At 42.5% G+C, this 26,799-nt stretch overlaps 1 protein-coding gene across 3 annotated transcripts in view; it reads left to right on the top strand.

The window, feature by feature from the left end:
• LOC126278245 (uncharacterized) overlaps positions 1-26,799 on the top strand; it is a 230,757-nt gene that overhangs the window by 122,396 nt on the left and 81,562 nt on the right. For all 3 annotated transcript variants that reach the window (XM_049978230.1, XM_049978232.1, XM_049978231.1), the window contains exons 11-12: positions 11,995-12,236; positions 21,810-21,959. In XM_049978230.1, the coding sequence (XP_049834187.1) occupies positions 11,995-12,236; positions 21,810-21,959 (392 nt within the window). The remainder of the gene's footprint in view (positions 1-11,994; positions 12,237-21,809; positions 21,960-26,799) is intronic.

A 26,799-nucleotide genomic window follows, 5' to 3' on the forward strand; every position in this document is an offset into this window, starting at 1 on the left:
GTTTAGTCTCTCTTCAAGTCTTCCAGTTCTATTCCTTTAACATCTCTGTGACACTCTCCCACAGATTAAACAAACCATTCATGGTGCCCTTCTCTGTATGCTTTCAATATCTCCTGTTAGGCCTGTCTGGTATGGGTCCCACACCCTTGAGAAATATCCTAGAACTGGTCACACAAGTGATTTGTAAGAAATCTCCTTTGTAGATTGATTACACTTCCCCAGTATTCTAACAATAAACCGAAGTCTCCACCTGCGCTACCCATAACTGAACTTATGTGGTCGTTCCATTTCATATTCCTATGAAGTGTTACACAGGTATTTGTATGAGTTGGCTGATTGTAACATTGACTCATTGATATTATAGCCATACGCTACTACATTTTTAGATTTGTAAAGTGCACAATTTTATGTTTGTGAACATTTAAAGCAAGTTGCCAATCTCTTGCACCACTTTGAAATCTTATCAAGATCTGACTGAATATTTATGTACCAGAATCACTAGCAGATTCTGTAACTTGTGGGAACCTTGATCCCACTTCATCCACAAATATGGCCTTTGAGACTTATTGATGAAACTGCATGAGCAATATTAGGCATAATATGAATAACTTCTGCAAAGCAAATAATGTACCCTGTCACTGAAAGCAGTAGGGCTAGACTGATAAAGTTAAATTGAAATCATTGGCCACTAAGTTCAATAAATTCTTTCTAACATTAGCAGAAAGTACAGAGACCAAAAGCTGATCCATTAGATTTATTTAGATAATGCAGAGTTCACCATTGTTTACTGGTTTCCAACTCACCTCTGAAAAAAAATACAATCCTGGAAATGGAAAAAAGAACACATTGACACCAGTGTGTCTGACCCACCATACTTGCTCCGGACACTGCGAGAGGGCTGTACAAGCAATGATCACACGCACGGCACAGCGGACACACCAGGAACCGCGGTGTTGGCCGTCGAATGGCGCTAGCTGCGCAGCTTTTGTGCACCGCCGCCGTCAGTGTTAGCCAGTTTGCCGTGGCATACGGAGCTCCATCGCAGTCTTTAACACTGGTAGCATGCCGCGACAGCGTGGACGTGAACCGTATGTGCAGTTGACGGACTTTGAGGGAGGGCGTATAGTGGACATGCGGGAGGCCGGGTGGACGTACCGCCGAATTGCTCAACACGTGGGGCGTGAGTTCTCCACAGTACATCGATGTTGTCGCCAGTGGTCGGCGGAAGGTGCACGTGCCCGTCGACCTGGGACCGGACCGCAGCGACGCACGGATGCACGCCAAGACCGTAGGATCCTACGCAGTGCCGTAGGGGACCGCACCGCCACTTCCCAGCAAATTAGGGACACTGTTGCTCCTGGGGTATCGGCGAGGACCATTCGCAACCGTCTCCATGAAGCTGGGCTACGGTCCCGCACACCGTTAGGCCGTTTTCCGCTCACGCCCCAACATCGTGCAGCCCGCCTCCAGTGGTGTCGCGACAGGCGTGAATGGAGGGACGAATGGAGACGTGTCGTCTTCAGCGATGAGAGTCGCTTCTGCCTTGGTGCCAATGATGGTCGTATGCGTGTTTGGCGCCGTGCAGGTGAGCGCCACAATCAGGACTGCATACGACCGAGGCACACAGGGCCAACACCCGGCATCATGGTGTGGGGAGCGATCTCCTACACTGGAAGTACACCTCTGGTGATCGTCGAGGTACATCCAAACCGTCATCGAACCCATCGTTCTACCATTCCTAGACCGCCAAGGGAACTTGCTGTTCCAACAGGACACTGCACGTCCGCATGTATCCCGTGCCACCCAACGTGCTCTAGAAGGTGTAAGTCAAGTACCCTGGCCAGCAAGATCTCCGGATCTGTCCCCCATTGAGCATGTTTGGGACTGGATGAAGCGTCGTCTCACGCGGTCTGCACATCCAGAACGAACTCTGGTCCAACTGAGGCACCAGGTGGAAATGGCATGGCAAGCCGTTCCACAGGACTACATCCAGCATCTCTACGATCGTCTCCATGGGAGAATAGCAGCCTGCATTGCTGCGAAAGGTGGATATACACTGTACTAGTGCCGACATTTTGCATGCTCTGTTGCCTGTGTCTATGTGCCTGTGGTTCTGTCAGTGTTATCATGTGATGTATCTGACCCCAGGAATGTGTCAATAAAGTTTCCCCTTCCTGGGACAACAAATTCACGGTGTTCTTATTTCAATTTCCAGGAGTGTATTTGCTGTCTGGGAAGAACTAATTCTTTGTGCTATGTTGGTGTTTCAGTAAATGTTGTAATAGTGCAACCTTTGAGTTGCCTTTATAATCATTCACCCAGCCGAGATGTCTTTCCTAAAAGGCTGAAGTATGTAGTAGTATCTCTTCTTTGTTCTTGAAAGTTTTGTATGTGGTACATGGTGTTTGCTGTTTTTTATGACACTGTGAATAGTAGTGCAGTACCAAATATAGTGTATCTTTCAGTCTTGATTGGAGTTAATCATCTGCCCTAAATGAAACTCTTTCTTCAGACACAAGATACTTTTCCTTTTTTTTAGATGTTAACCACCCTTTCTTTCAGTGTCTATTGCTTTTGTTTCTGGCCTATTCGGAGTATCATAAGGATATTTTGGAATTCATTAAAGGTCTCATCTACTGGTAGATTAGAACTGATGAAACTGCAAAAAGGTGGTTATTTAAGGAGATGGGACCTGGATAAACTGAAAGAACCAGAGGTTGTACAGAGTTTCTGGGAGAGCATAAGGGAACAATTGACAGGAATGGGGGAAAGAGATACAGTAGAAGAAGAATGGGTAGCTTTGAGGGATGAAATAGTGAAGGCAGCAGAGGATCAAATAGGTAAAAAGACGAGGACTAGTAGAAACCCTTGGGTAACAGAAGAAATATTGAATTTAATTGTTTAATTGGTGAAAGGAGAAAATATAAAAATGCAGTAAATGAAGCAGGCAAAAAGGAATACAAAAGTCTCAAAAATGAGATTGACAGGAAGTGCAAAATGGCTAAGCAGGGATGGCTAGAGGACAAATGTAAGGATGTAGAGGCATATCTCACTAGGTGTAAGATAGATATTGCCTACAGGAAAATTAAAGAGACCTTTGGAGAAAGGAGAGCCACTTGCATGAATATCAAGAGCTTTGATGGAAACCCAGTTCTAAGCAAAGAAGGGAAAGCAGAAAGGTGGAAGAAGTATATAGAGAGTCTATAAAAGGATGATGTACTTGAGGACAATATTATGGAAATGGAAGAGGATGTAAATGAAGATGAAATGGGAGATATGATACTGCGTGAAAAGTTTGACAGAGCACTGAAAGACCCGAGTCGAAACAAGGCCCCCGGAGTAGACAACATTCCATTCGAGCTACTGACAGCCTTGGGGAGCTAGTTTTGACAAAACTGTACTATCTGGTGAGCAAGATGTATGAGACAGGCGAAATACCCTCAGACTTCAAGAAGACTATCAGTCTAATAAGTCACAGCTGCAAAATACTAATGCGAATTCTTTACAGATGAATGGAAAAACTAATAGAAGTCAACCTTGGGGAAGATCGGTTTGGATTCCGTAGAAATGTTGGAACATGTGAGGCAATACTGACCCTATGACTTATCTTGGAAGAAAGATTAAGGAAAGGCAAACCTACATTTCTAGCATTTGTAGACTTGGAGAAAGCTTTTGACAATGTTGACTGGAATACTCTCTTTCAAATTCTGAAGGTGGCAGGGGTAAAATACAGGGAGCGAAAGGCTACTTACAATTTGTACAGAAAGCAGATGGCTGTTATAAGAGTTGGGAGTATGAAAGGGAAGCAGTGGTTGGGAAGGGGGCGAGACAGGGTTGTAGCCTATCCACGATGTTATTCAATCTGTATATTGAGCAAGCAATAAAGTAAACAAAAGAAAAGTTTGGAGTAAGTATTAAAATCCATGGAGAAGAAATAAAAACTTTGAGGTTCGCCGATGACATTGTAATTCTGTCAGAGACAGCAAAGGACTTGGAAGAGCAGTTGAAAGGAATGGACAGTGTCTGGAAAGGAGGTTATAAGATGAACATCAACAAAAACAAAATGAGGATAATGGAATGTAGTTGAATTAAGTCGGGTGATGCTGAGGGAATTAGATTAGGAAATGGGACACTTAAAGTGGTAAAGGAGTTTTGCTATTTGGGGAGCAAAATAACTGATGATGGTCGAAGTAGAGAGGATATAAAATGTAGACTGGCAATGGCAAGGAAAGCGTTTCTGAAGAAGAAAAATTTGTTAACATCGAGTATAGCTTTAAATGTCAGGAAGTCGTTTCTGAAAGTATTTGTATGGAGTGTAGCCATGTATGGAAGTGAAACATGGACGATAAATAGTTTGGACAAGAAGAGAATAGAAGCTTTCGAAATGTGGTGCTACAGAAGAATGCTGAAGATTAGATGGGTAGAGCACATAACTAATGAGGAGGTATTGAATAGAATTGGGGAGAAGAGGAGCTTGTGACACAATTTGACCAGAAGAAGGGATTGGTTGGTAGGACATGTTCTTAGACATCGAGGGATCACCAATTTAGTATTGGAGGGCAGCGTGGAGGGTAAAAGTGGTAGAGGGAGACCAAGAGATAAATACACTAAGCAGATTCAGAAGGATGTAGGCTGTAGTAGGTACTGGGAGATAAAGAAGCTTGCACAGGATAGAGTAGCATGGAGAGCTGCATCAAACCAGTCTCAGGACTAAAGACTACAACAACAACAACAACTCATCTACTGTGTTCCCTTGATGAGCCTCTTCCCATCATTCATCCTGTAAATACTCTCTGTATACCAAACTGATTTAGCATTTATGGTTTTATTAAATCATGTGGTTCCTTTCTTAGTTAAACCTGATTAATAGGAAGCTCTACTGGTGCCACCTGACCATCATGATATATAATCATGTATTGTGTGGCTAACATATATTTCATATAAGACAGTTAATTTTCAGAATAATCCCTTTTGTGCAAAATGAATTTCGATTTTTGTTCAGAATGCTACTATTGGGATCCAGTCGAAACCGGACATTAGCACCTCTAAATAACCCTGGTTAGAACTATAGGACAAAAATCAGTATTTAAATTTTCACATACAATTACTTCTTAGTTATTGCATGAAAACTTATTAGTATTCCATTAAATTTTCTTACAAAGTTAAACCATTTCTGGTTGAAAGCCTGTATATTGTTGTAAGCACTTTTACTGAATCGTGACACTGAAAGTTGTGGTCTTTATTCCACTTTCTTGTACATATGCACTCTACCTATTCTTATACTGTGAGTTCAGTAAAATGATACTGATGTATATCACGCTAGGTGCATCTACTTCATTTACAAGCGAGAGACTTACCAACAAATGGGCAGGTGGTCATCTGCTGTTTCATTTGGGCTCAGGAAATACCATTCCAATCTTTCTAACAGAAATCATTTGCTGTTTTGCTGTGGTAAAGAGACTGGACTCATGTTCATGAGATCTGGATTTTGAAGCCTTATCTATTGGTCCAGATTTAGTTTTTTCCTGTGGTTTCTCGATGGTTCATTTGAAAAGGACCCAGTCCAAGTTGTGCATGATTTCTAATGACTTTTTTTATGATGAGATGTTATACCCTAATATTTCTTTCTTAACAGAAACCAGCTGATGGTAATTATATAGCAGCCTTTCACTCAAAAGGTATTTGTTTGTTCTTTTGAGGTTAGCTGTGAGTTTCCATCTTTATGCAGGCCTTCCTCTGATGAGCAGTTGTTCTTATATTTTCTTTGTGATGCTCTTTCAGGTCATTAGTAGTTAGTGTTAGCCCTCAAGATTCTGTTTGAGATTTAACTGAATATCTATCAGTGTACTGGAACACACATCTGTTAATGACATTAACCACAAAAATCTTTTTACTAGTAATCAAACTTTCAAATTATTTTCTAGAGTTGTTACAGTGCAACTGCTAAAAATCTAAGCTACAAAGCAATAAAACACGGACAAAACTAAAACATATTCTTGTATAATTATTGCAGTGTTTCACAAAATACACGCAATGAAAGAAGGCTTGCACGTAAACCGGTTTTTGACTGTTTCTAATGACCTTGTCATTAATGAGGTGAATAACCCTAATCTTTGTTTTTTCTTACAGATTTTGAGTCTCTTAGAAGTATTCTCTCTCTCTTAATTTTATTTGTACTACTTCTACTTTTATTTGCTTGAGCTCTGAATGATGAGCGCTGTCCATAGATTAAAACTCCTCTATGCCTCTAAGACGTTTTGCCTTGATTGCTACATTGAAGAAAATTTAAAACAAAATGCATGAGCAGCATGACTAAAAAGTGCATGGCATGCAGTTCAGCAAGGCCATTGTGACTTGATGTGTTCTTTTTGCCATGAGGTAACAGACAAGCAGCAGGTGGTTGAAATTGCTGCAGCAACCAGTTGACATGTGTGTTACAGACTATTTTCTGTTCAATAATTACTAGGATTCGTAACCAATGTTGATTGTCAACTGAAAGAATCTTCATAAAAATGATTTGGATTCTCACAGAGCATTTGTGGTTCAAACTGCTGCCCTCATCATAGACTCCAATCCCTCATTAACACTAATAATTCAGAAACTTGAATTGGTTGTGGTATATTCGAGTACAAAGAAGAATTTACTTCAGAATATATTTTAAATCTATATTGCATTATCTTTTAAACATGAGCACAGTGTGTAATTGCATACAAGAACCATGCCAAAAACTTTTAGTGGATGAGTATAGTGACAGTCTGTGTGTGTGTGTGTGTGTGTGTGTGTGTGTGTGTGTGTGTGTGTGTGTGTTGGGGGGGGGGGAAGAGAGAGAGAGAGAGAGAGAGAGAGAGAGAGAGAGAGAGAGAGAGAGAGAGAGCACTACACTTTGGTTTGTAATATAATGTTTCATCTGGAAAAAGAGATGTTTTTTCTTTGGCTTTAATTACCTAAAACAAACAGCTTCAAGCGATCAGAGATGACCATCAGCAGGCAAATTTGTGCGATTATCTGATAACCGTATTTTTTCCCCCTGGCATCAGTTCCTTTGTACACTCTTGAATGAACCATCACTGGGAAATAACAAATATTATATTGCTATTTGGGTCCATATTGTCAGACAAAATAGTGTCCACGTATGAACTATTCAGCTTGGATGAGTAGTGGAGGTCTGAAGACCACTTAACAAATTTTTGGGTGTGCATGATAAATTTTTGTATCTACAATTTCCAAAAAATTCTCACAGAGGACATAATGTGAGGGGGTGCATTGTTGTGTGTGTCAACCTGCAACTTTTCATCTGGTCTCTATGTATGTTCCGGCCAGTGTTGAGTGTAAGTCATAATGATATGCTATAGTTACACACGCTCTGTGTTACCCCAAACTCAACACTACAATTCCTCAATAATCATAAACAATGATAATCAGTTGTCTTACATTGAACTGCAACCACTTGGATTATTTTAGACTTGGAGAAGAGAAAATCCTTGTCAAACATGTCACAGTCAACATCATCTCAACTTCCTCCATAAAGGAATGCTTTACACTCAACAGTTGATTGGTTTTCAGTTCCTCCATTGTAGTGGCCAGTCATCTCTATTTCTGGTCTGCTGTTAGGCACTGAGCACCCCCTTGCACACAGTTTTTCCTTTCATGAAAATCAATTTTCAAAATATGGAACATGGATATTGGTGACCTCTCAGCTACTGTTGAAAACTCTTCACATATTGCGTGATAACATTCAGCAAGTGGTTCACCATATGCTTCACGGATCCATAATCATTTGATGCTTTTGCAGAGCCTGTTTTTTTACACTTACATGAATTGTATTGAAATTAGGTTTTCAGTGGTAACTTGGATTGTGATTTGCAGCCCCATCTCCATCAATTTTCTGCAAAACAACTTGAGTTCTGATACCACATTTTAATTTATGTTCTTTGATTCACTACCATACTGTACTGGAGATGCCTACAATATCCATTTCACACAGTCACCACTTTTATACACTAACATGGATAAAATATGCTTCTTCATTGTACTCTGAATGTGTCACTCTTTCCACCATGTTACCGTCCTGCACATTACTTTCGAAGTAAACCTTACAATTCTTTGTACATGTGAGATGTGATCATGCAATGGAGTGTTTTATTTATCCAAACTTCTTATGGCCTTAAAGCTGTCCCATACGTGATCCAAGTTGTTAAATGAACCTGATTCCCTTCTTCATCTGCAGTGGTATGACAAAGGTGTCCTTTCACAGAGAACCATGTCATTTTGGTATTTGCAGAAAGGCATCATCCAAAGTGATAAAAAGACTGGACTCTTTGGCACACCATGTTGTGTTACATGTTATGAGCTTACTACCATTTACATGAAATCATAGTGGTGGAAAGGCAAGTCCTTTGGATTGAGTAATGACATCTGAAGAGTGAAACCAACAACGGGTACTTGGCGTATCTCTATCTCTTTCAGGGCACTCAGACAAGCATCTAAATTGTGCATTGTCAAACACATCAATTCTTGATCTGGTATGAAGATCCATGAGTGTATAGTGGCTTTGTGATAATACTTACTAATGTCAATTAATGGAATTAATAAAAAATCTACTTACCAAGTGGCAGCAGAACACACACATAAAAGAAGGTTGTAATTAGGCAAATGTTCAGAGCCAGTGGCTGCTTTTTCAGGCAGAAGGGTTGAAGGGGAAGGAAGGGGAGTGAAGGAGAAGGACTGGAGAGATCTAGGAAAAGGGGTAGGTGTTGGGAAAGTGACCCAGAATCCCGGTCAGGGAAGATTTACTGCGTGGGTTGAGAAGGAAAGACTGATTGTTGAGGACTGCATCAGATGAGATTTGAAAACCTGAGAGCGTAAAGGTGTAAGACAGGGTAATATGCAAGACAGAGATTACTGCTTAAACGATATGCTTAAGTTAATAAAAGTTAAAAACTAAGTGAATTGTACGTAAAAGAGGTGGAAGGGTGGCAGTGAAAAATAGATTGGTAAGCCAGTAAAAAATGTAGAAAACTAAAACGGAGTGAAGAAAAGGATAGTTATTGTGAAGAAATGCTGGGTTGGAAGAATGTAAATTAAAGCCAGGTGTAGGTGGTGAGAACCAAGGATATGTAACACTAGTTCCCATCTGTGGAATTCTGAGAAACTGGTCTCTGGCAGAAGAATCCAGATGGGTCATGTGTGAAACAGACACTGAAGTCATGATTGTCACGTTGCATAGCATGCTCTGCAACAGGATATTGCATGTTACCAGTATACACCCTCTGCTTATGTCCATTCATCCTAATTGATAATTTGGTGGTAGTCATGCTGACATAAAAGGCTGAACAGTGTTTCCATAACAGCTGGTATATGACGTGTCATTTTACAGGTGGTTGTCCCCCTGATGGTATATGTTTTGCCAGTTACAGGGCTGCTATAGGTGGTGGTAGGAGTGTGCATAGGGCAAGTCTTGCAGCGGGGATCATCACAGGGGTGGGAGTGACAGGGCAGGGAGATGGGTACAGAAGGAGCATAGGGTCTGACAAGAATGTTGCAGAGATTGGTAGAGCAATGAAAAGCTATTCTAGGTGTGGTGAGCAAAGTTTCAGACAGAGTGGATCTCATTTCAGGGCATGATTTGAGGAAGTCACAGCCCTGTTGAGGTAGTTGATTAATTCATTTGAGACCAGAATAATACTGAGTCACCAGTGGTGTGCTCTGAAGTTGTTTTTAGAAGGGATCACCCATACTAAGATGGGATGCGATGGCCCAGGAAATCTGCTTTTAAAGTAGGCTGGTGGGGTAATCACGTGCATTGAAGGCTGAGGTGAGAATGGTAGTGTATTGCTGTAAAGAGTCTTCATCTGAACAAATACGTTTGCCTCGGGTGCCAAGGCTGTATGGGAGGAAGCGTTTGGCATGGAAAGGATGGCAACTGTCAGAATGTAAGTACTGTTGTTTGTTGGTAGGTTTAATGTGGATGGAAGTGTGTAGCTGGTGTTTGGTGAGGATGAGATCAACATCAAGGAAAGTGACATGGGATTCGCAGTAGGACAACGTGAAATATATTTGGCAGAAGGTATTCAGAGATTCCAGGAATTTTAACAGCCTCATTGTGAATCTTTATGGTAAAGGTGTCACCAATGTATTCAAACCAAACCAGAGGCTGAAGACTTACAGATCCCAAGAAAACCCCCTCCAAGCGGCCCATGAAAAGATTGACTTAGGAAGGAGCCATCCTGGTTCTCATGGCCATACCCCTGACCTTTTTGTATGTCTGCTCCTCAAATGTGAAGTAGTTGGTTAGTAAGTGTAAAGTTGACTGAGGTGAGTAGGAAGGATGTCATAGGTTTGGGATCAGGCGGGTGCTGCCTGAGGATATGTTCAGCAGCATACAGAGCATGTACATGGGGTATGACAGGCAAGGTGTGTGGTGGGAGTGGAACGGGCATGGATTTCAGACGGTCTAGGAAATGGAAGGGGGGGGGGGGGGAAGGGAGTCTTCGTATTTTGGTTTGTGGGTGCTGACCGGGTGGATGCTTTGAAGCGACCAATTATAGGATGGCCAGGATGATTGGGTTTGTGGATCTTAGGAAGAAGGTAAAAGGTGGGGGTGCATAGTTTGGATGGAGTGAGAAGTTCTTTGGATTGAGGTGTGGTCCTTGTGAGGGGCCTGAGGTTTTAAGAATCAGTTTGAATCATAGGGATGAGATCTTGATGGCAGACACTGTCGGACAGCTGGTGTAGACCTTCCTTAACATACTCCTTTTGGTCAAGTACTACAGTGGTAGATCCTATGTGTGCTGGGAGGATAATGATGAAGTCATCAGCTTTTAGGAAATGTAGAGGCTGGAGTCCTGCAGAGGACAGGTTAGGGCCATGTTGTAGGGAGCTGAAGAAGGGTTGTGAAGCAGTGCATGTAAGGCTTGTAATGGATGATTTTGAGGTAGTGGTGGTGGATACAGTTGGGTTCGTGGTCTGAACTGTTCAACGTAGGGTTCAGTGTCAGGTTAGATGTTGATTTTACATCTGAAGGAAAGTAGGTCCTTCACCAAAGCAGCATGATCAAATGCAGCTTGTTATAATCACTTATGTCGCAATTTAACTTTCCAAGAGGAAGGCAGCAACCATTTACTCTGTGGCTCGTGCTACATTTCAACTTAAAAGAAAACTATTGCTATACAAATTTAAAAATGTATGTAATGTAAACGGCTTTCTTAAACAAATGTGGGTAAATTTGTTTTCATAGGCAGTGACATACAGTTTTGTAATTTGAGTTTTTTTCTTCTTCTTCTTGAGTTTAACCATGATGTTTCTTTGACATTTTGTTATAGAAATTCTTGTACTATTTCATGTTTTGCATACATTTGTGTGAATGAATGTCTGAAGAAAAGATGGGTGTGACTGAAATTTTCTGCAGTGATCCATCTCAGCACTAGAAATAAATTTTGCCACTAATTCCTTCACTCATACAAATATTTAAATTTATATTCTGTATTTATTTTGTTTGTCTTTTAAAATATTTTTCTTTGTGGTACCTAATGAATTATTCTATATTTATACCTTTTAAAATGTTCACTGTTGACGCAGCTGAAACTTTTTTTAAGGAAATCACGTAACTTTAAAGAAATGAAAATTCATTAGTAACAGTTGTAATAATTACTAACAATCATCAACTGTGTCTTTGACCTGAGGAAGTATATCTGTTTCATTATTGTATTGCAATTTCTTTGCACAAAAAATACAGCACCAACCTATTGGCTGATTTAAAAATGCTTCTGATTTTTAAAAGACAATCTTTCAGAGTGATTTCTTGGTGAAGACTTTATGCTGCAACATTTCTCTGCCCTCTACCTTTGTTACATGTTGTTACTTATTGTATTAGTCTTGTGTAAATGTACTGAGATCTTCTTGAGAAAATGACATACAATTTCAGCAATGGTTCTGTTAAGATGTGTATTATGAGTAATAAGAAATAATTTTCAATTTTTCTTTGACTCTGTACAGAAATCAGAGAAGAAATTTTGGCACGGTTGAAGAAAGCAATGATCGTGAACTGCAGTGAAAAACGTTTCACCATTACCTTTCCGTTGTCAGTAGTGAAACAGCTTGGTTCCCCACAACTGAGCTTCAGTGATCGCAGCTGTATTGGAGTCCCCAACAGTACGCATGTGACACTTACCAGTCCTTTAACATCATGTGGTAGCACAAGTGCAATAGACCGTGGCCTCACCGCTTTTTACAATTATGTAAGTAATGGCTGTGAAAATGGTTTATTCATTAATCTTTCTTTTGTATACATTTTGTGTTAATCTATACAGGCTCTTTAATTCACAATTACGATATTAAAAGTTCTGACAGAATGTAAATAATTTATAAGTAAAAGTAACACTTGCGAATATTAAATGCATTGAGATGTTGACAGGTACATAAAACTGATAACTTTCCTATCTTTTGGGTGATTTCTTCATCAAGATAGTGTGTACACACACACACACACACACACACACACAAACCTCCCAGCTGTGTAGTTCAGAAATCTGGGGATCCAGAAGATTGCATGTGTTGTGAAGCAGCCATTAACAAGTTGAGTACATTGTGCTCAGCAGTATGTCCTGTCACTGGGGGGTCAACTCTGTTCTTAGCCATTGTTTCATTCTTTGGCAGTGGCCATCATTTGTGTGGGCAGTTGCTTTGTGGCCATGCCCACATAAAATGCTGTACAGAAATTACAGCACAGATTAACTGTTAGGAGACATCTGCAAGGTATCTGACTTCTCCCTGACATAGTGATCCCCAGAAGTCCAGTATAGCTTCCAATCCCTGCTCAAATCCTTGGACCCACTGCCCCCCCCCCCCCCCCCAATCATAGCCTAGCCTCTCATATTAAAGATATAAACCAATTCCTTCACTGACTGTCAACCATACCACCTGGATTACTGCTCATCACAGTTGATGCTACCCCTCTATACATCAACATCCCAAGTGCCCATACCTGTAGCTTTGCTACTGTCAACCACTACCTTTCCCAATGATCTGACTCAAAACCACCACCTCATTCTCTACACAAGCAACTAATTAGATTTTCACACATAACTACCACTCCTCTGAGAGGAAGATATGCAAGCAGATCCATGGCATGGTCTTTATGGTCTTTGACACCCACATGGCGCTGTCCTATGCCAATTTGTTTATGGGCCATGTAGAGTATACCTCCCTAGCCTCCCAAAACTCCAAACCCCTTGTCAGGTTAAGGTTCTTTGGTGATTTCTTCATGAAGTGGACCCAAGGCTAATACACCCTCTCCTCATTCGCTTCAGCTGGTCTTTTGCAGCCTAATGTGCCATCCTGCTGGATGTTTACCTTCACCTCTCTAATGGCTCCATCCAGACATCTGTCCGTATCATGGTCACTAATTGTCAGTAGTATGTGCATTTTGGCAGGTGTCATCTCTTTTACAACAGAAAATCGCTCTTATATAGTCTAGTCACAAGTGGATCGTGCATCTGAAATGATGAGAATTCCCTTGTCTGGTATGCCGAAGTTCATTCTCAAGTGTTCATTGACAGGCACTATCCCCCAATCCTAATTTACAGACATATTTCCTATTCCATATTTTCACATACCCTTCATCGTTCCACCACACTGAACAACCAACTGTGAAGGTGCGCCACCCTCATCACCCAATATTGTGCTGGACTGTAACAACTGAACCATACCCTGAGGCAGGCTTTGACTACCGATCGTTGTGCCTGGAAATGAGGAACATCTGCCATGCTTCAAATCTGGTCAGTACCCTGGTCTGCCCCCCTACCACACCCACTCAAGATCCTTTTTTAGGTGGATCATGGACCTTAAGGACACCGAGGTGTGAGACCGTACAGTTCACCCACCTGACACATCTTACTCCAGTCCTGTCACAAATGTATCCTATCCCATAAGAGACAGGCCCACCTGTTAAGGCAGCCACATTTACTACAGAGTGTTTTATGCTGGCATGACCAGCATTTGCTGCCTCCCTCAGAGCTGTAAGCCAGACTCCCTTTCTTCTCCACCTCCCTCCCAGTTTCTGCCTCCTTTCCTCCCTCACCCACTGCACCACACACAATCCTTCCATGAAAAAGATTTGTCCCCAAGTTGCCAAAGTCTTCTGTCTTGTTTATGCACCAGTCCATGAGTCATCACCTCTAATATTTGGTGAGCTGTTACCTTTACTCTTAAATTATTTAATTAACAATTATGTAATTGTGTGTATATTGGTTGCTGGTTAACTACAGACATAATAGAATTGAAAATATAAAAGTAATAAATTAATTATTTTTGAGGCAGAAAGACGCTCCAATTAATGAAAGGGAAGATAATGCATGACGTAGCGGAGCTACAAATGCAACTGGTTGCACCGTGGCTAAGTACACAATGTCAGAGGAATATCCATGGGCTCTTGATGACCACATAACCTGTAGACAAGAACTGGTTCCTGATAGCAGAGCCACCATTGTTGCTCCTGTGTGTGCTGCTTGTGGGTGATGGTGGCAGTTTCTGATAGTGCCTACTAGAGATAAGCTTGTAAACATGCTATTTGGAATCAGCACCGAATCCAAACAAGCAATATACTGGCAAGACGTGTAAGCAGTCCACAAAAGAGGAGCAGATGTCATGTCGAAATGGGCACGGTCGAGTATGTAGAAGCCCAGGTGTGTTTATACTACACTCCTCATCCTGTGAAAATTGAGAACCTCACCAAGAAGAAGGCTGCTAATGTGAGGATGTCTGTGGTAGGTGGCGATGCGATTACTAGTCTTTGTGACAGGACTGTCAGGCCATCACGGAGAGGACTCATGACAAATCTTCCTTGAAGACAACACCAAAAGTGCTGGAAGAAACATCTGGCAGCCAGCTGGAGGCTTCCGTGCATGGTGGCTGGGCCACAGCAGCATAGGGAGAGGACCTACTGAAAGTGGGGCATGTGCTGGAGGGCTGCCTGTGGAATGTCTGGAAGGTATTGAAAACCCTGGTAGCCCTTGTGGGTGGGAAAGTATTGGAATGTGTGGAGCTACATGCCGGTGTATGGGACCGTGTCTCCTTTCGTGATGCCATGTAGAGACTGGTCACATGACCGGCTGAAGCTGAGGCAGAAATGGTGATGGCAGGAATGACCAGGCTGGCCACAACCTGGCTGAGTGTGACTAGGTCAGCAGAAGAGATGATGCATCAATGTCTGCTGAGCTGACAGTGGCAGTCACAGGACCAGTGCCAGCGAGCCTGATTATGGCAGCAGGCCCATCTGTGCTGGGGGCTGTCTTGGTGGAGCTGGCACCGACCTCTGTGGCAGTTATGGTAGTGGAGGTGACGAGGAAGATGCAAATTGTGAAATGTGCGAAGGACCTCAAAAGAGGTCTCAGCCAGAGGAGGAATGAATCAGGATGCAGCGAGGGAAGGAGTTGGGAATGATGGATGCGTGTAAGAGCATGATAACCGGGCAGTGAGGAAGGCATTACAAAAAGTAGTGAAAAATGTGAACTGCGAGGAGGAGGCTGAGAATACTGACTGCGTGCATGTTTGACCACGGTGGGGCCTCACGGCGCTTCGAGGTGTGTAAAAGTGCTCTCAGTGGTACAGAGGCATGCTGGAGTAAAGGGCGCAGAGGGAAGAGTGACATGAGAAGCCATAAACGAGGACAGAACAGAAGGAGAACTGGAAATCGAGGGAAGGATAACTAGTACAGAAGGGCTGGCAGTGGCAGGGGCAGAGACTGTCAGTGTCAGCTGGAGAGGGTCTTATCATTGGCACAGAACTTATCAAAACCCACCAGAAGCATCAGAGTTGGTGGAGAGAAACGTGTCTCTGCTGGATTCTTTTGCAAAACCTGGGCGCAGTAGCTGGCTGCAAAGGAGCCAATGGCAGCAGGCAGCGAAACCTGTAACAGAGCCTCTTGGGAATCCCGAGAGGACAGAAAAGAAGTACTAAACATGAGAGACAGTGGGAGCAGCATAATGAGCGATGATTTTGCCCTGCAAGTGAACGTAGGAGAGGGAAGAAAGGTTGACTCCAGGTTGAAGTGAGAGAAGAAGTGGTAGGCTGAAGTGCCAGACCAGGTGATGAGAAGAACTTGTTTGTGACAGCCCTTGTGAGTGGTGAAGGCCACAAAAGATCATCCGAGCCAATTGAGGGAGGGAGACCGTGACTTCAAAGTGTCATTGAAAACCTGAAGAGTGGGAAGGTGTGGCATCCATATAGAGACAGGGCCGACAGTCAGGCGATTGAGCTGCTGAAGCAGAATTATGGTGGTGGACTGTGACAAAGATTTGGCAGTCTCTTCCAGATTCAGGACCCCGTCAAGGAGCTCCTTGATATGTATTTGACTTCACACATGTTGAGCCTTTCAGGTGCCACAAACTGAGTGCCAAAGATTGATTGTCCACAGAAACATCTGCAGTTTGCCATAAAAAGCAGAGAAGACGCTGTTCCAAAGTTCACAGAAAAGTTCACAGTCAAGGCTCCAATGGACAAAAGAATTCACAGTCCTAGTGTACAAGCAAAGTTCACAGCTCTGAAAAGTGCACATAAAATTGTCACAGACCGAGTGGTAGAGCAGATGTAAAGTTCATAGTGCTTGAAGCAGTGCACACATAAGATAAGACTGCAGTCACCAGTTGCGAGGGCCACAGTCTGAAACACACGAAAGAGGGGTGCCCCTGAGAATCATGTAATCGTCACTGTGGAAAATGATGCAAAACTGATAGATAGTCCTTCTTGTCAGTTGTACTGTTGCTCATGATACAAATGAATGCTGAACAGTTAATTTTTTATGGAGCCGTACATGACATCTCAGAATACAATAAAAGAGACACGACAGCCGGAGGTGATATCGAGTCAGTAGCAGTGTTCTAGCCCAGTGCATTGTAGTGTATTTATAGCATAAACAGAGTGAAGTCCAAACAGTATAATGTATCCAAATCTTGGATATGACACTGTTGTAAGGCAGTGAATAGCAAGAGGAGGAATGATGGTTTTACAGATATTCTTACAATGTACACTCCTGGAAATTGAAATAAGAACACCATGAATTCATTGTCCCAGGAAGGGGAAACTTTATTGACACATTCCTGGGGTCAGATACATCACATGATCACACTGACAGAACCACAGGCACATAGACACAGGCAACAGAGCATGCACAATGTTGGCACTAGTACAGTGTATATCCACCTTTCGCAGCAATGCAGGCTGCTATTCTCCCATGGAGACGATCGTAGAGATGCTGGATGTAGTCCTGTGGAACGGCTTGCCATGCCATTTCCACTTGGCGCCTCAGTTGGACCAGCGTTCGTGCTGGACGTGCAGACCGCGTGAGACGACGCTTCATCCAATCCCAAACATGCTCAATGGGGGACAGATCCGGAGATCTTGCTGGCCAGGGTAGTTGACTTACACCTTCTAGAGCACATTGGGTGGCACGGGATACATGCGGACGTGCATTGTCCTGTTGGAACAGCAAGTTCCCTAGCCGGTCTAGGAATGGTAGAACGATGGGTTCGATGACGGTTTGGATGTACTGTGCACTATTCAGTGTCCCCTTGACGATCACCAGAGGTGTACGGCCAGTGTAGGAGATCGCTCCCCACACCATGATGCCGGGTGTTGGCCCTGTGTGCCTCGGTCGTATGCAGTCCTGATTGTGGTGCTCACCTGCACGCCGCCAAACACACATACGACCATCATTGGCACCAAGGCAGAAGCGACTCTCATCGCTGAAGATGACACGTCTCCATTCGTTCTTCCATTCACGCCTGTCGCGACACCACTGGAGGCGGGCTGCACGATGTTGGGGCGTGAGCGGAAGACGGCCTAACGGTGTGCGGGACCGTAGCCCAGCTTCAAGGAGACGGTTGCGAATGGTCCTCGCCGATACCCCCAGGAGCAACAGTGTCCCTAATTTGCTGGGAAGTGGCGGTGCAGTCCCCTACGGCACTGCGTAGGATCCTACGGTCTTGGCGTGCATCCGTGCGTCGCTGCGGTCCGGTCCCAGGTCGACGGGCACGTGCACCTTCCGCCGACCACTGGCGACAACATCGATGTACTGTGGAGACCTCACGCCGCACGTGTTGAGCACGCTGTCACGGCATGCTACCAGTGTTAAAGACTGCGATGGAGCTCCGTATGCCACGGCAAACTGGCTAACACTGACGGCGGCGGTGCACAAAAGCTGCGCAGCTAGCGCCATTCGACGGCCAACACCGCGGTTCCTGGTGTGTCCGCTGTGCCGTGCGTGTGATCATTGCTTGTACAGCCCTCTCGCAGTGTCCGGAGCAAGTATGGTGGGTCTGACACACCGGTGTCAATGTGTTCTTTTTTCCATTTCCAGGAGTGTATATTTATTTCATCTTCATCACAGAAAGTAAAGTCTCCAATAAGACTGTAATAACAGAATGATTGTCCTTCATCAGAGGTAGATACAACTTGAAGCCCAAACTAACGTTAGATAATCACCTTAGCATTGTATGTACTAGCACTGAGGCTCCCAGTAGATGTATGGTAGCTGTGGGGTGGCATTGATGCTCTGTTTCTCAGTGAGAATTCCGCTTCTTGTCGACAACTTCTTGTTTCTCTAATAAGATGTGCCTTTCAATTTACGTTCATCATTGTGTTTCTTACATGATGTTAATAGTGCATCATCTTTTTCTGTATTCATGTGTGCTGTTCAGTGTCTTTTCTGTTTGTTGATGAATGGTCTATTCTTGTATGGTTAGTTATAATATGCACTAGATCTTCTCAATTTATCATCATTTTTCTGTATGCAATTACTTTTGTGCCAGACTGATGTTAAAGTACGAATTATATTCAACAGATAGTTCTCTGTGTACTCATTTGCCATTGTCTAACAATAGGTCAGAGGGTAAGGTGTAATACAAGGGTAGTGTTGTGTTCAAAGAAATCTTGGGCTTCCAGCTGGTCGCCTTTTACTAAACTATACAATATTTTGAATGAGCATCTACCCGTCATCCTCAGGTGAGACATCGAGGACTGACTAAGACTTCCTCATTCTGTAACTTATTATCACGTTGTGTGTATTTTGCACATACCTTAATGTCTTGAAGACAGACTGACCAAACTATCTGGATGGCGTTGTGGAACTCTGTTGTCCATGTGGTTGTCACTTGCCATGCCTTTGGCGTAATGTATTGTCTTCAGCTAGAGCAAATTGTGGGGTTCCACGCATTGTCCAACTGGTTGCTGCTGTCTTGGTTCATCAGGTTCTCCACAATGCATATTTTCAGACTTCTTAATATTGGAGTCCCAAAAAGTTGGTGCTGTGGATAAAATCATTATTTGATCATATTCCATTGAATGTCTAGTTGAGATAACAATCTTCAGTAGTAGTTCAATTGCAAAAGGCGAGTGCAGAATCAGTGTTTGGTGTTCTTCCCCAACATATGTGGTCTGGTGTATGTAAGGTGTACTACATTGCAAAGGTATTTTTTAAATTCCGCACTTTTGCAGCAACAAATTGTCCTTCTCTGATCCAGTAGTGTCTGTCCTTTTAGCCGGTGGACAGAAAACCTCTTTCACCTGAAATTTGTGAAAAATTCTTGCTATTTTAAATAAAATATTGCCAACAAAAGGAAGAAAACCTAGATATTTTGTTGATGTGCTCTCCTCTTTACAGATGGGCAACTTCTAACACAAGCTACTTGGGTCTGAAGCTCTTTGAGCACTGATAACAAGTGTTTTAAGAACAGTTATTATTTGTGATGAGTGGTGACAACCTTATTGTAAATACAACCAGAATGCCCAAGAGAGTCTAAACAAGACATCCAGAAAGACAGACAACCATCTTTCACAGTTTCCACAGTGAAGGGGATGCTCGTATGAATGTTGTTGAGGTGATGTAAAAGCTCCATCAAGGCCAGACTGTGAGCAACAATGCATGGTGGAAGAAGGAATCTTGTGTTGTTAAAGAGGAGGCTGGGGAAGGGGAGGGATAGCATGGTAGAGGTGGGGGGCAGTGAAGTGCTGTTGTGGGGCATACAGGGATGTAGTGGGGAGAGAGTAGAGCTAGGCGCAGTTGGGTGGTTAGATAGGGGCGTGGATGGAAAACTAGAGAAGTAAAAGACTGTGGGTGTGTTGGTGAAGGCTGGAGTGGGAACAAGGAAGGAGATAATTGGGTGAAATGAATAAAGTTCTTTTGGAGATGTGATATGTGTGCAAATTGTTCATTTAAACCTGCCTACTTTGTAAAAGGTGGTTCAGTTCCTGTGGGAAAGTTTCGGCACCCCTTATACAAGGTGTTACAAAAAGGTACGGCCAAACTTTCAGGAAACATTCCTCACACACAAAGAAAGAAAATATGTTATGTGGACATGTGTCCAAAAACACTTACTTTCCATGTTAGAGCTCATTTAATTAAGAACCTTCAACATTGCAGCACGTCAGCAATCGTTGGTTAATATATTAAAAAACTAGAAACCCGCCTCGATTGCGATAAAAGCACTCGGTGTTTTTTTTTCAATCGAGGCAGGTTTCTAGCCTCCCACAGCCGATAGCTGTGTCTGTCCACCACATCCCTGTGTGCTCTCACCATCAGCACTTCTATATCCCCCCACTCTTACCCTGTTATCCCTCTTCCTCCCCACCCTACTCTCCTCCAGGTTCATCCAGGTTGCTTCTTCCTTCAGGCACTGTTTCTCGCAGTCTGGTCGAGCAGCCAGAGACATTGGTCATATATATATATATATGTGTGTGTGTGTGTGTGTGTGTGTGTGTGTGTGTGTGTGTGTGTGTGTGTGTTATATTTCAGAAAAAGACCTTTGGCCCAAAGCTTAATTGTTTCGCCATGTTCTTGTTTTGCCTGTCTGTGACCCAACATCTCCATTGTATTGTGAGCAGCAGCCTATCCACTCCATTAATTTATCTCCTCCATGAGGCCACACTATGAAAGTACCATTTGCATACCTTCAAACTACTGTCAGTTCAAGGGCTGCTGATTCCAGTGCTCTCTCTACAAAGTCCTCAATAAAAAAAGTTCGCCACTAGGAAGACAAATGACTGTTTGTGGCAATGCTGTCAGTCTGCTCAAAATAAAATAGTGTTTTGAAACAAAGTGGCGACATCCACCTGAAACTACCAAAGAATTGGAGACTGGGACCTTTGTACCAAGTGATTCTGTATCGAAGCTAACTAGGCAGTGTGAACTGTTGAGATGGAGATTCCTCAGTCTATTGGTAAAATTGCCCAATTTATGTATGTGATGCAAGCATTTGTCCATCAATGGTCTCAGCAAGGAAGAAAAATATTCAATTAAATCAGATGTAGAAACACCAGTGTTGCTTACAATTGGGCATAAAGGGAGACCTTCTTTATGAATTTTAGGAAGGCTATAAAGTCTGGGTGGTATGCAAAGTAGTCTTATCCACTTGATGGTCTCTCTATGTAATGAGGAAGAATTCAGAAGTGCAGAACTTTAACGCTACACTCATCGTGTAAGGTATTAATCAGTCTTCCTACTGTCTAATCACTTTGTAGAACACACATCTTATCAACATGCAAATGTCAAGGTTACAGTACTGTCAAAAGTGGGAAGTCTTCATCGGTCTTCGACAGCTCACCTGAGGATGATCGGCTCTCCTCCAGTCAAAATATTGTTGAGTATAGCAAATGATAGCCAGCTGCAAGCCCGAAACTTGTTTGAACATATAATGTGCTAAGAAAATTTTAAAATTCATAGTTGTTATGGTTGTTAGCTACACACGGTTTGCAACGTCTATGTTCTGCATTAATCTAATTTCATTTAACTATTGAGTAGATGTTTCTTTTTATTTCAGATTCAAGTCCAGCCAGCTGGCATTGAAGAAACAAGTGAAGACAAGGAATTTTATGGTGATTTAGCAGAAAGTGAGGGAATTCCTATTGTCTGCAAAAATCAACCGTACTACATTGGTGGTAAAGTAGATGCGTCAGACAGCAGTACATTTGTAAGTACTGAAGACTGAATTTTAGTACCTGTGTCTTACACTGTACAGTACCACTAAATCTTTGGTACATCACTATACCTGTGCTCTGTGGAAATGTTGTAACGCCTCGGCCATCTAGAAATTGATACTTGTATGTACACTTGCTTGCTTTGCCTCGCTTTACGTGACAAGGTCCAGGACCATTCGCAGTTGCAAGGCTCCTCATCCACTGAATTTTGTTTCCGCTTTCTGCTGCCAATCACTCTGTGTGCCAATCGACAGCAAGTCCTTTTGGATTTCATCACTCCACCTTTTCGTTTGTCTTCCTCACAGTCTTCAATTGTGGGGAGTAAAATAAGTGGATTTCTAAGGCCAAGCAACATGACCTAACCTTACAAGCTGTTTGGTTCTGATAGGGCGTGTGGTATTTGGTCTGCCATAGATCTTCCACCTCATAATTATGCTGGACCCTGCTTTCCAGTGATCTTGTCTTGTACTGGGCCGTAGATCTTCCTTATGACTTTTCTCTCGAACACAATGAGATTATTTTAAGTGTTTTTTGGACAAACTGCATATCAATACAGTCATATGAGTTTACTCTTAGTGTTTTGTAGAGTTGGAGCTTGAAATTCCATGATTAAGAAAGCTGTTTGATACTGTAATGTGATTGATTTGTATCTTGTATCCTTGCTTTAATGTCTGCTTCACACAAAGTGTTCTGTGTAAAGATTATTCCCAGATATTTAAAATTATAAACTCTTTTATGGGATTGGGTTATGACTACCAGCAGCTGGAGATGGGTCTCTCAAATAGGCACGAGTTCTGCTCGTCATCTTATACTAAATCTTCGATTCATTCGGAAAGAAAATGATCTTGCTCGCTACCACCTCTATGCTGTCACTCATCCACATTAGTTCCTCCTTAGATTTGGACAGCAGGGCCTTGTTGTCAAGAAATGTGAGGTGTGGGATTTTCTCAGCTTTTACCTCAATCCTTTCAAAATTCTTATGGAAATCTTCCCTCGTAATTTTTTCGAGTGCCAGATTGAACAATATTGGTAACACACCATCTCTTTTTCTCAACTCTGTGTTTATGTTAAAACTCTTAGTGTCTTAGATACCGAGCTTCAGTTTGGCTTTTGAATCAGTGAAACAAATTCTTAATTGGGTTGATGAGTTTCTTTTGTATTCCAAACTTCATTAGGCAGTTCATGAGGTTCTCCCAGTGAATGCAGTTGTATGCCTTCTTAAAATCTATGAATAGCACATGAAGGTCATCAGCAAATCCCCACATCTTCTCGGCGAGCTGTCTCATTACATTCCTGTAGTCCACAATAGAACAGCCCTTCCTAAAACCACCTTGATACTCACCAATCTCTCCTGGAAATTGCTGGATTCTGTAGAGTATACAGATGGACAAGATCTTATAGCAGATGTTTAAGAGGGTGATTCCTCTGTAGTTGGTACAGACCATTTTGTCACCTTTCTTGTGTATAGGGCAGATTTCTGCTGTCTTCCAGTCTTCTGGGATCTCCTGCACAATCTATATCTTCTTGAGTAATGGATGAATTCTCTTGTGGAGACTCTCACCTCCAGCTTGAATGACCTCCACCTGCATTCCACCCCCTCCTGGACTTTTGTTCTTCTTCAGCTTCATTACCTGACTTTTAATTTCTTCCAGTGCAAGAGGTGGATAATATAAATTCACAATGTCAGGAGGTTGGAATTTGAACAGATCTTTAGGTTCATCACAGCTGAGGAGCACCCTGAGGTATTGCTTCCATCTCTGTGCATTATTGAATGCATTCGTGAGTATGATCCCATTATTGTAATCGACAAACTTTTGGTGACTCTGGTATCCCTTCTTAAAAAGGTTAACTTTATAGTACATCTTTCAAGCCTCTTTTTCCAAGAAATCTTATTGAACTTTTGCCTAGTGCAAAATCCGTGCTGTGTAGCTGGCTCTCCTTGGTTGCTCTTCTCCTCGCAAGCTCTTAATGCATTCAACCATAAGCCAAGATTTTTGCCCCTGATCTGCTTCCTGATGACTGCGTTTCTCACCTCATTTACTGCATCCTAGATTTCTTTCCAGTCTTCTGCTAGGTTCTTTTGTGAATCATTTTCCTGTAGTATTTGAAAGGATTTGCTGAGCCGGAGCTGAAATTCGTCTTTCTTGTATTGCCTTTGAATGCATTGCTGTGATAGCACACAACTACAGACTTTGGTTTTGGATTGTACTTGTAGTCAGATTTTTTCTAGGAAGTGATGCTGCGTCATTCCGCACCTTGTGCTGTCTTCACATCCATCACCCAGCTCTTTCCTTCATTGTCAGTCGCAGTGTGATCTGTCTGATTAACTGTTTTATCATCTGGTGACAACTAAGCTCCTTTGTGTATATTCTTCCGATAGAAATTTGTGCTGCTGATGAGCATCATTTCCAATCAAGTAGTAAAAGGTCACAGTCAGTCAAAGTGATCTTTATTGCATATCTAGATTTTTATCACTATCTTCAGTGCTATAAAACGTGATGAACCAGTTATAATAATGGCTTACTAAATTTATTGTTGTGTATGCTCTAAATGTAAGTCAGTCATGAAATACACTGTGTGATCAAAAGTATCCAGACACCCCCAAAACCATACGTTTTTCATACCAATGAAATTCAGTTTAAGAGAAGCCTAAAGGATTTATTAGTGGCCAACTCCTTCTACTTCATTGATGAATTTCTCAGTAGAACCAACTGATTTGTGTGTGTGATATATATAAACAAAGATGATGTGACTTACCAAACAAAAGCGCTGGCAGGTCGATAGACACACAGACAAATGCAAACATACACACAAAATTCGAGCTTTTGCAACCGGCGGTTGCTTCGTTAGGAAAGAGGGAAAGATGAAAGGATGTGGGTTTTAAGGGAGAGGGTAAGTAGTCATTCCAATCCCGGGAGCGGAAAGACTTACCTTAGGGGGAAAAAGGGATAGATATATACACACACACACACACACACACACACATATCCAACCGCACATACACAGAGACAAGCAGACGCTTATCTGCTTGTCTGCTTGTGTCTGTGTATGTGCGGTTGGATACGTGTGTGTGTGTGTGTGTGTGTGTGTGTGTGTGTGTGTGTGTATGCCTTAAAACCCACATCCTTTCATCTTTCCCTCTCCTTCCCTCTTTCCTGACGAAGCAACCACCAGATGCGAAAGCTCGAATTTTGTGTGTGTGTTTGTGTTTGCCTCTGTGTCTATCGACCTGCCAGCGCTTTTGTTTGGTAAGTCACATCATCTTTGTACATACAGGGTGTTACAAAAAGGTACGGCCAAACTTTCAGGAAACATTCCTCACACACAAAGAAAGAAAATATATTATGTGGACATGTGTCTGGAAACGCTTACTTTCCATGTTAGAGCTCATTTTATTACTTCTCTGCAAATCACGTTAATCATGGAATGGAAACACACAGCAACAGAACGTACCAGCGTGACTTCAAACACTTTGTTACAGGAAATGTTCAAAATGTCCTCCGTTAGTGAGGATACATGCATCCACCCTCCGTCGCATGGAATCCCTGATGTGCTGATGCAGCAATGGAGAATGGCGTATTGTATCAGAACCGTCCACAATATGAGCTCGAAGGGTCTCTACATTTGGTACCAGGGTTGCGTGGACAAGAGCTGCCCAAACGTTCACAGAAAATCTATGTTGATGACGTGATTGCACAATTACGTGCTGATTCTCGTCAGCCCACACATGTTTATTGTGAAAATTTACAATTTGATCACGTTGGAGTGAAGCCTCATCCGTAAAGAGAACATTTTCACTGAAATGAGGATTGACACATTGTTGGATAAACCATTCGCAGAAGTGTACCCGTGGAGGCCAATCAGCTGCTGATAGTGCCTGTACATGCTGTACACGGTACAGAAACAACTGGTTCTCTCGTAGCACTCTCCATACAGTGACGTGGTCAATGTTACCTTGTACAGGAGCAACTTCTCTGATGCTGACATTAGGGTTATCATCAACTGCACGAAAAATTGCCTCGTCCATTGCAGGTGTCCTCATCGTTCTAGGTCTTCCCCAGTTGCGAGTCATAGGCTGGAATGTTCCGTGCTCCCTAAGACGCCGATCAGTTGCTTCGAACGTTTTCCTGTCGGGACACCTTCGTTCTGAAAATCTGTCTCGATACAAACGTACCGCGCCACGGCTATTGCCCTGTGCTAATCCATACATCAAATGGGCATCTGCCAACTCCGCATTTGCAAACATTTCACTGACTGCAACACCACGTTTGTGATGAACGCTAACCTGTTGATGCTACGTACTGATGTGCTTGATGCTAGTACTGTAAAGCAGTGAGTCGCATGTCAACACAAGCACCGAAGTCAACATTACCATCCTTCAATTGGGCCAACTGGCGGTGAATCGAGGAAGTACAGTACATACTGACGAAACTAAAATGAGCTCTAACATGGAAATTAAGCATTTCAGGACACATGTTCACATTACATCCTTTCTTTATTTTGTGTGAGGAATGTTTCCTGAAAGTTTGGCCGTACCTTTTTGTAACACCCCAGTAATGTGTTCATTGTAAATAAGTATTTATTAGTTGTATTACACATTTATTACCTTATAAATAAATTAAAAAATATATTTTAAATTCAATGCATTAGTATTTGTAAAATGATTCTTTCATATAGCGTTCATTAAAAAATGACGACCATGCCACTTGGGACCTGTGGAATGGTACAGTAGCTTATTTGTTTGAGTTGTAAATATTTGTCATGTATTGTTGTTTTTCTGACATGTTCTACATCCTGGAGGACCTCCTCACTACGGATCAATTGGAATGAAAG

Source organism: Schistocerca gregaria, chromosome 6, assembly GCF_023897955.1.
Source record: "Schistocerca gregaria isolate iqSchGreg1 chromosome 6, iqSchGreg1.2, whole genome shotgun sequence".
Lineage (NCBI taxonomy): Eukaryota > Metazoa > Arthropoda > Insecta > Orthoptera > Acrididae > Schistocerca > Schistocerca gregaria.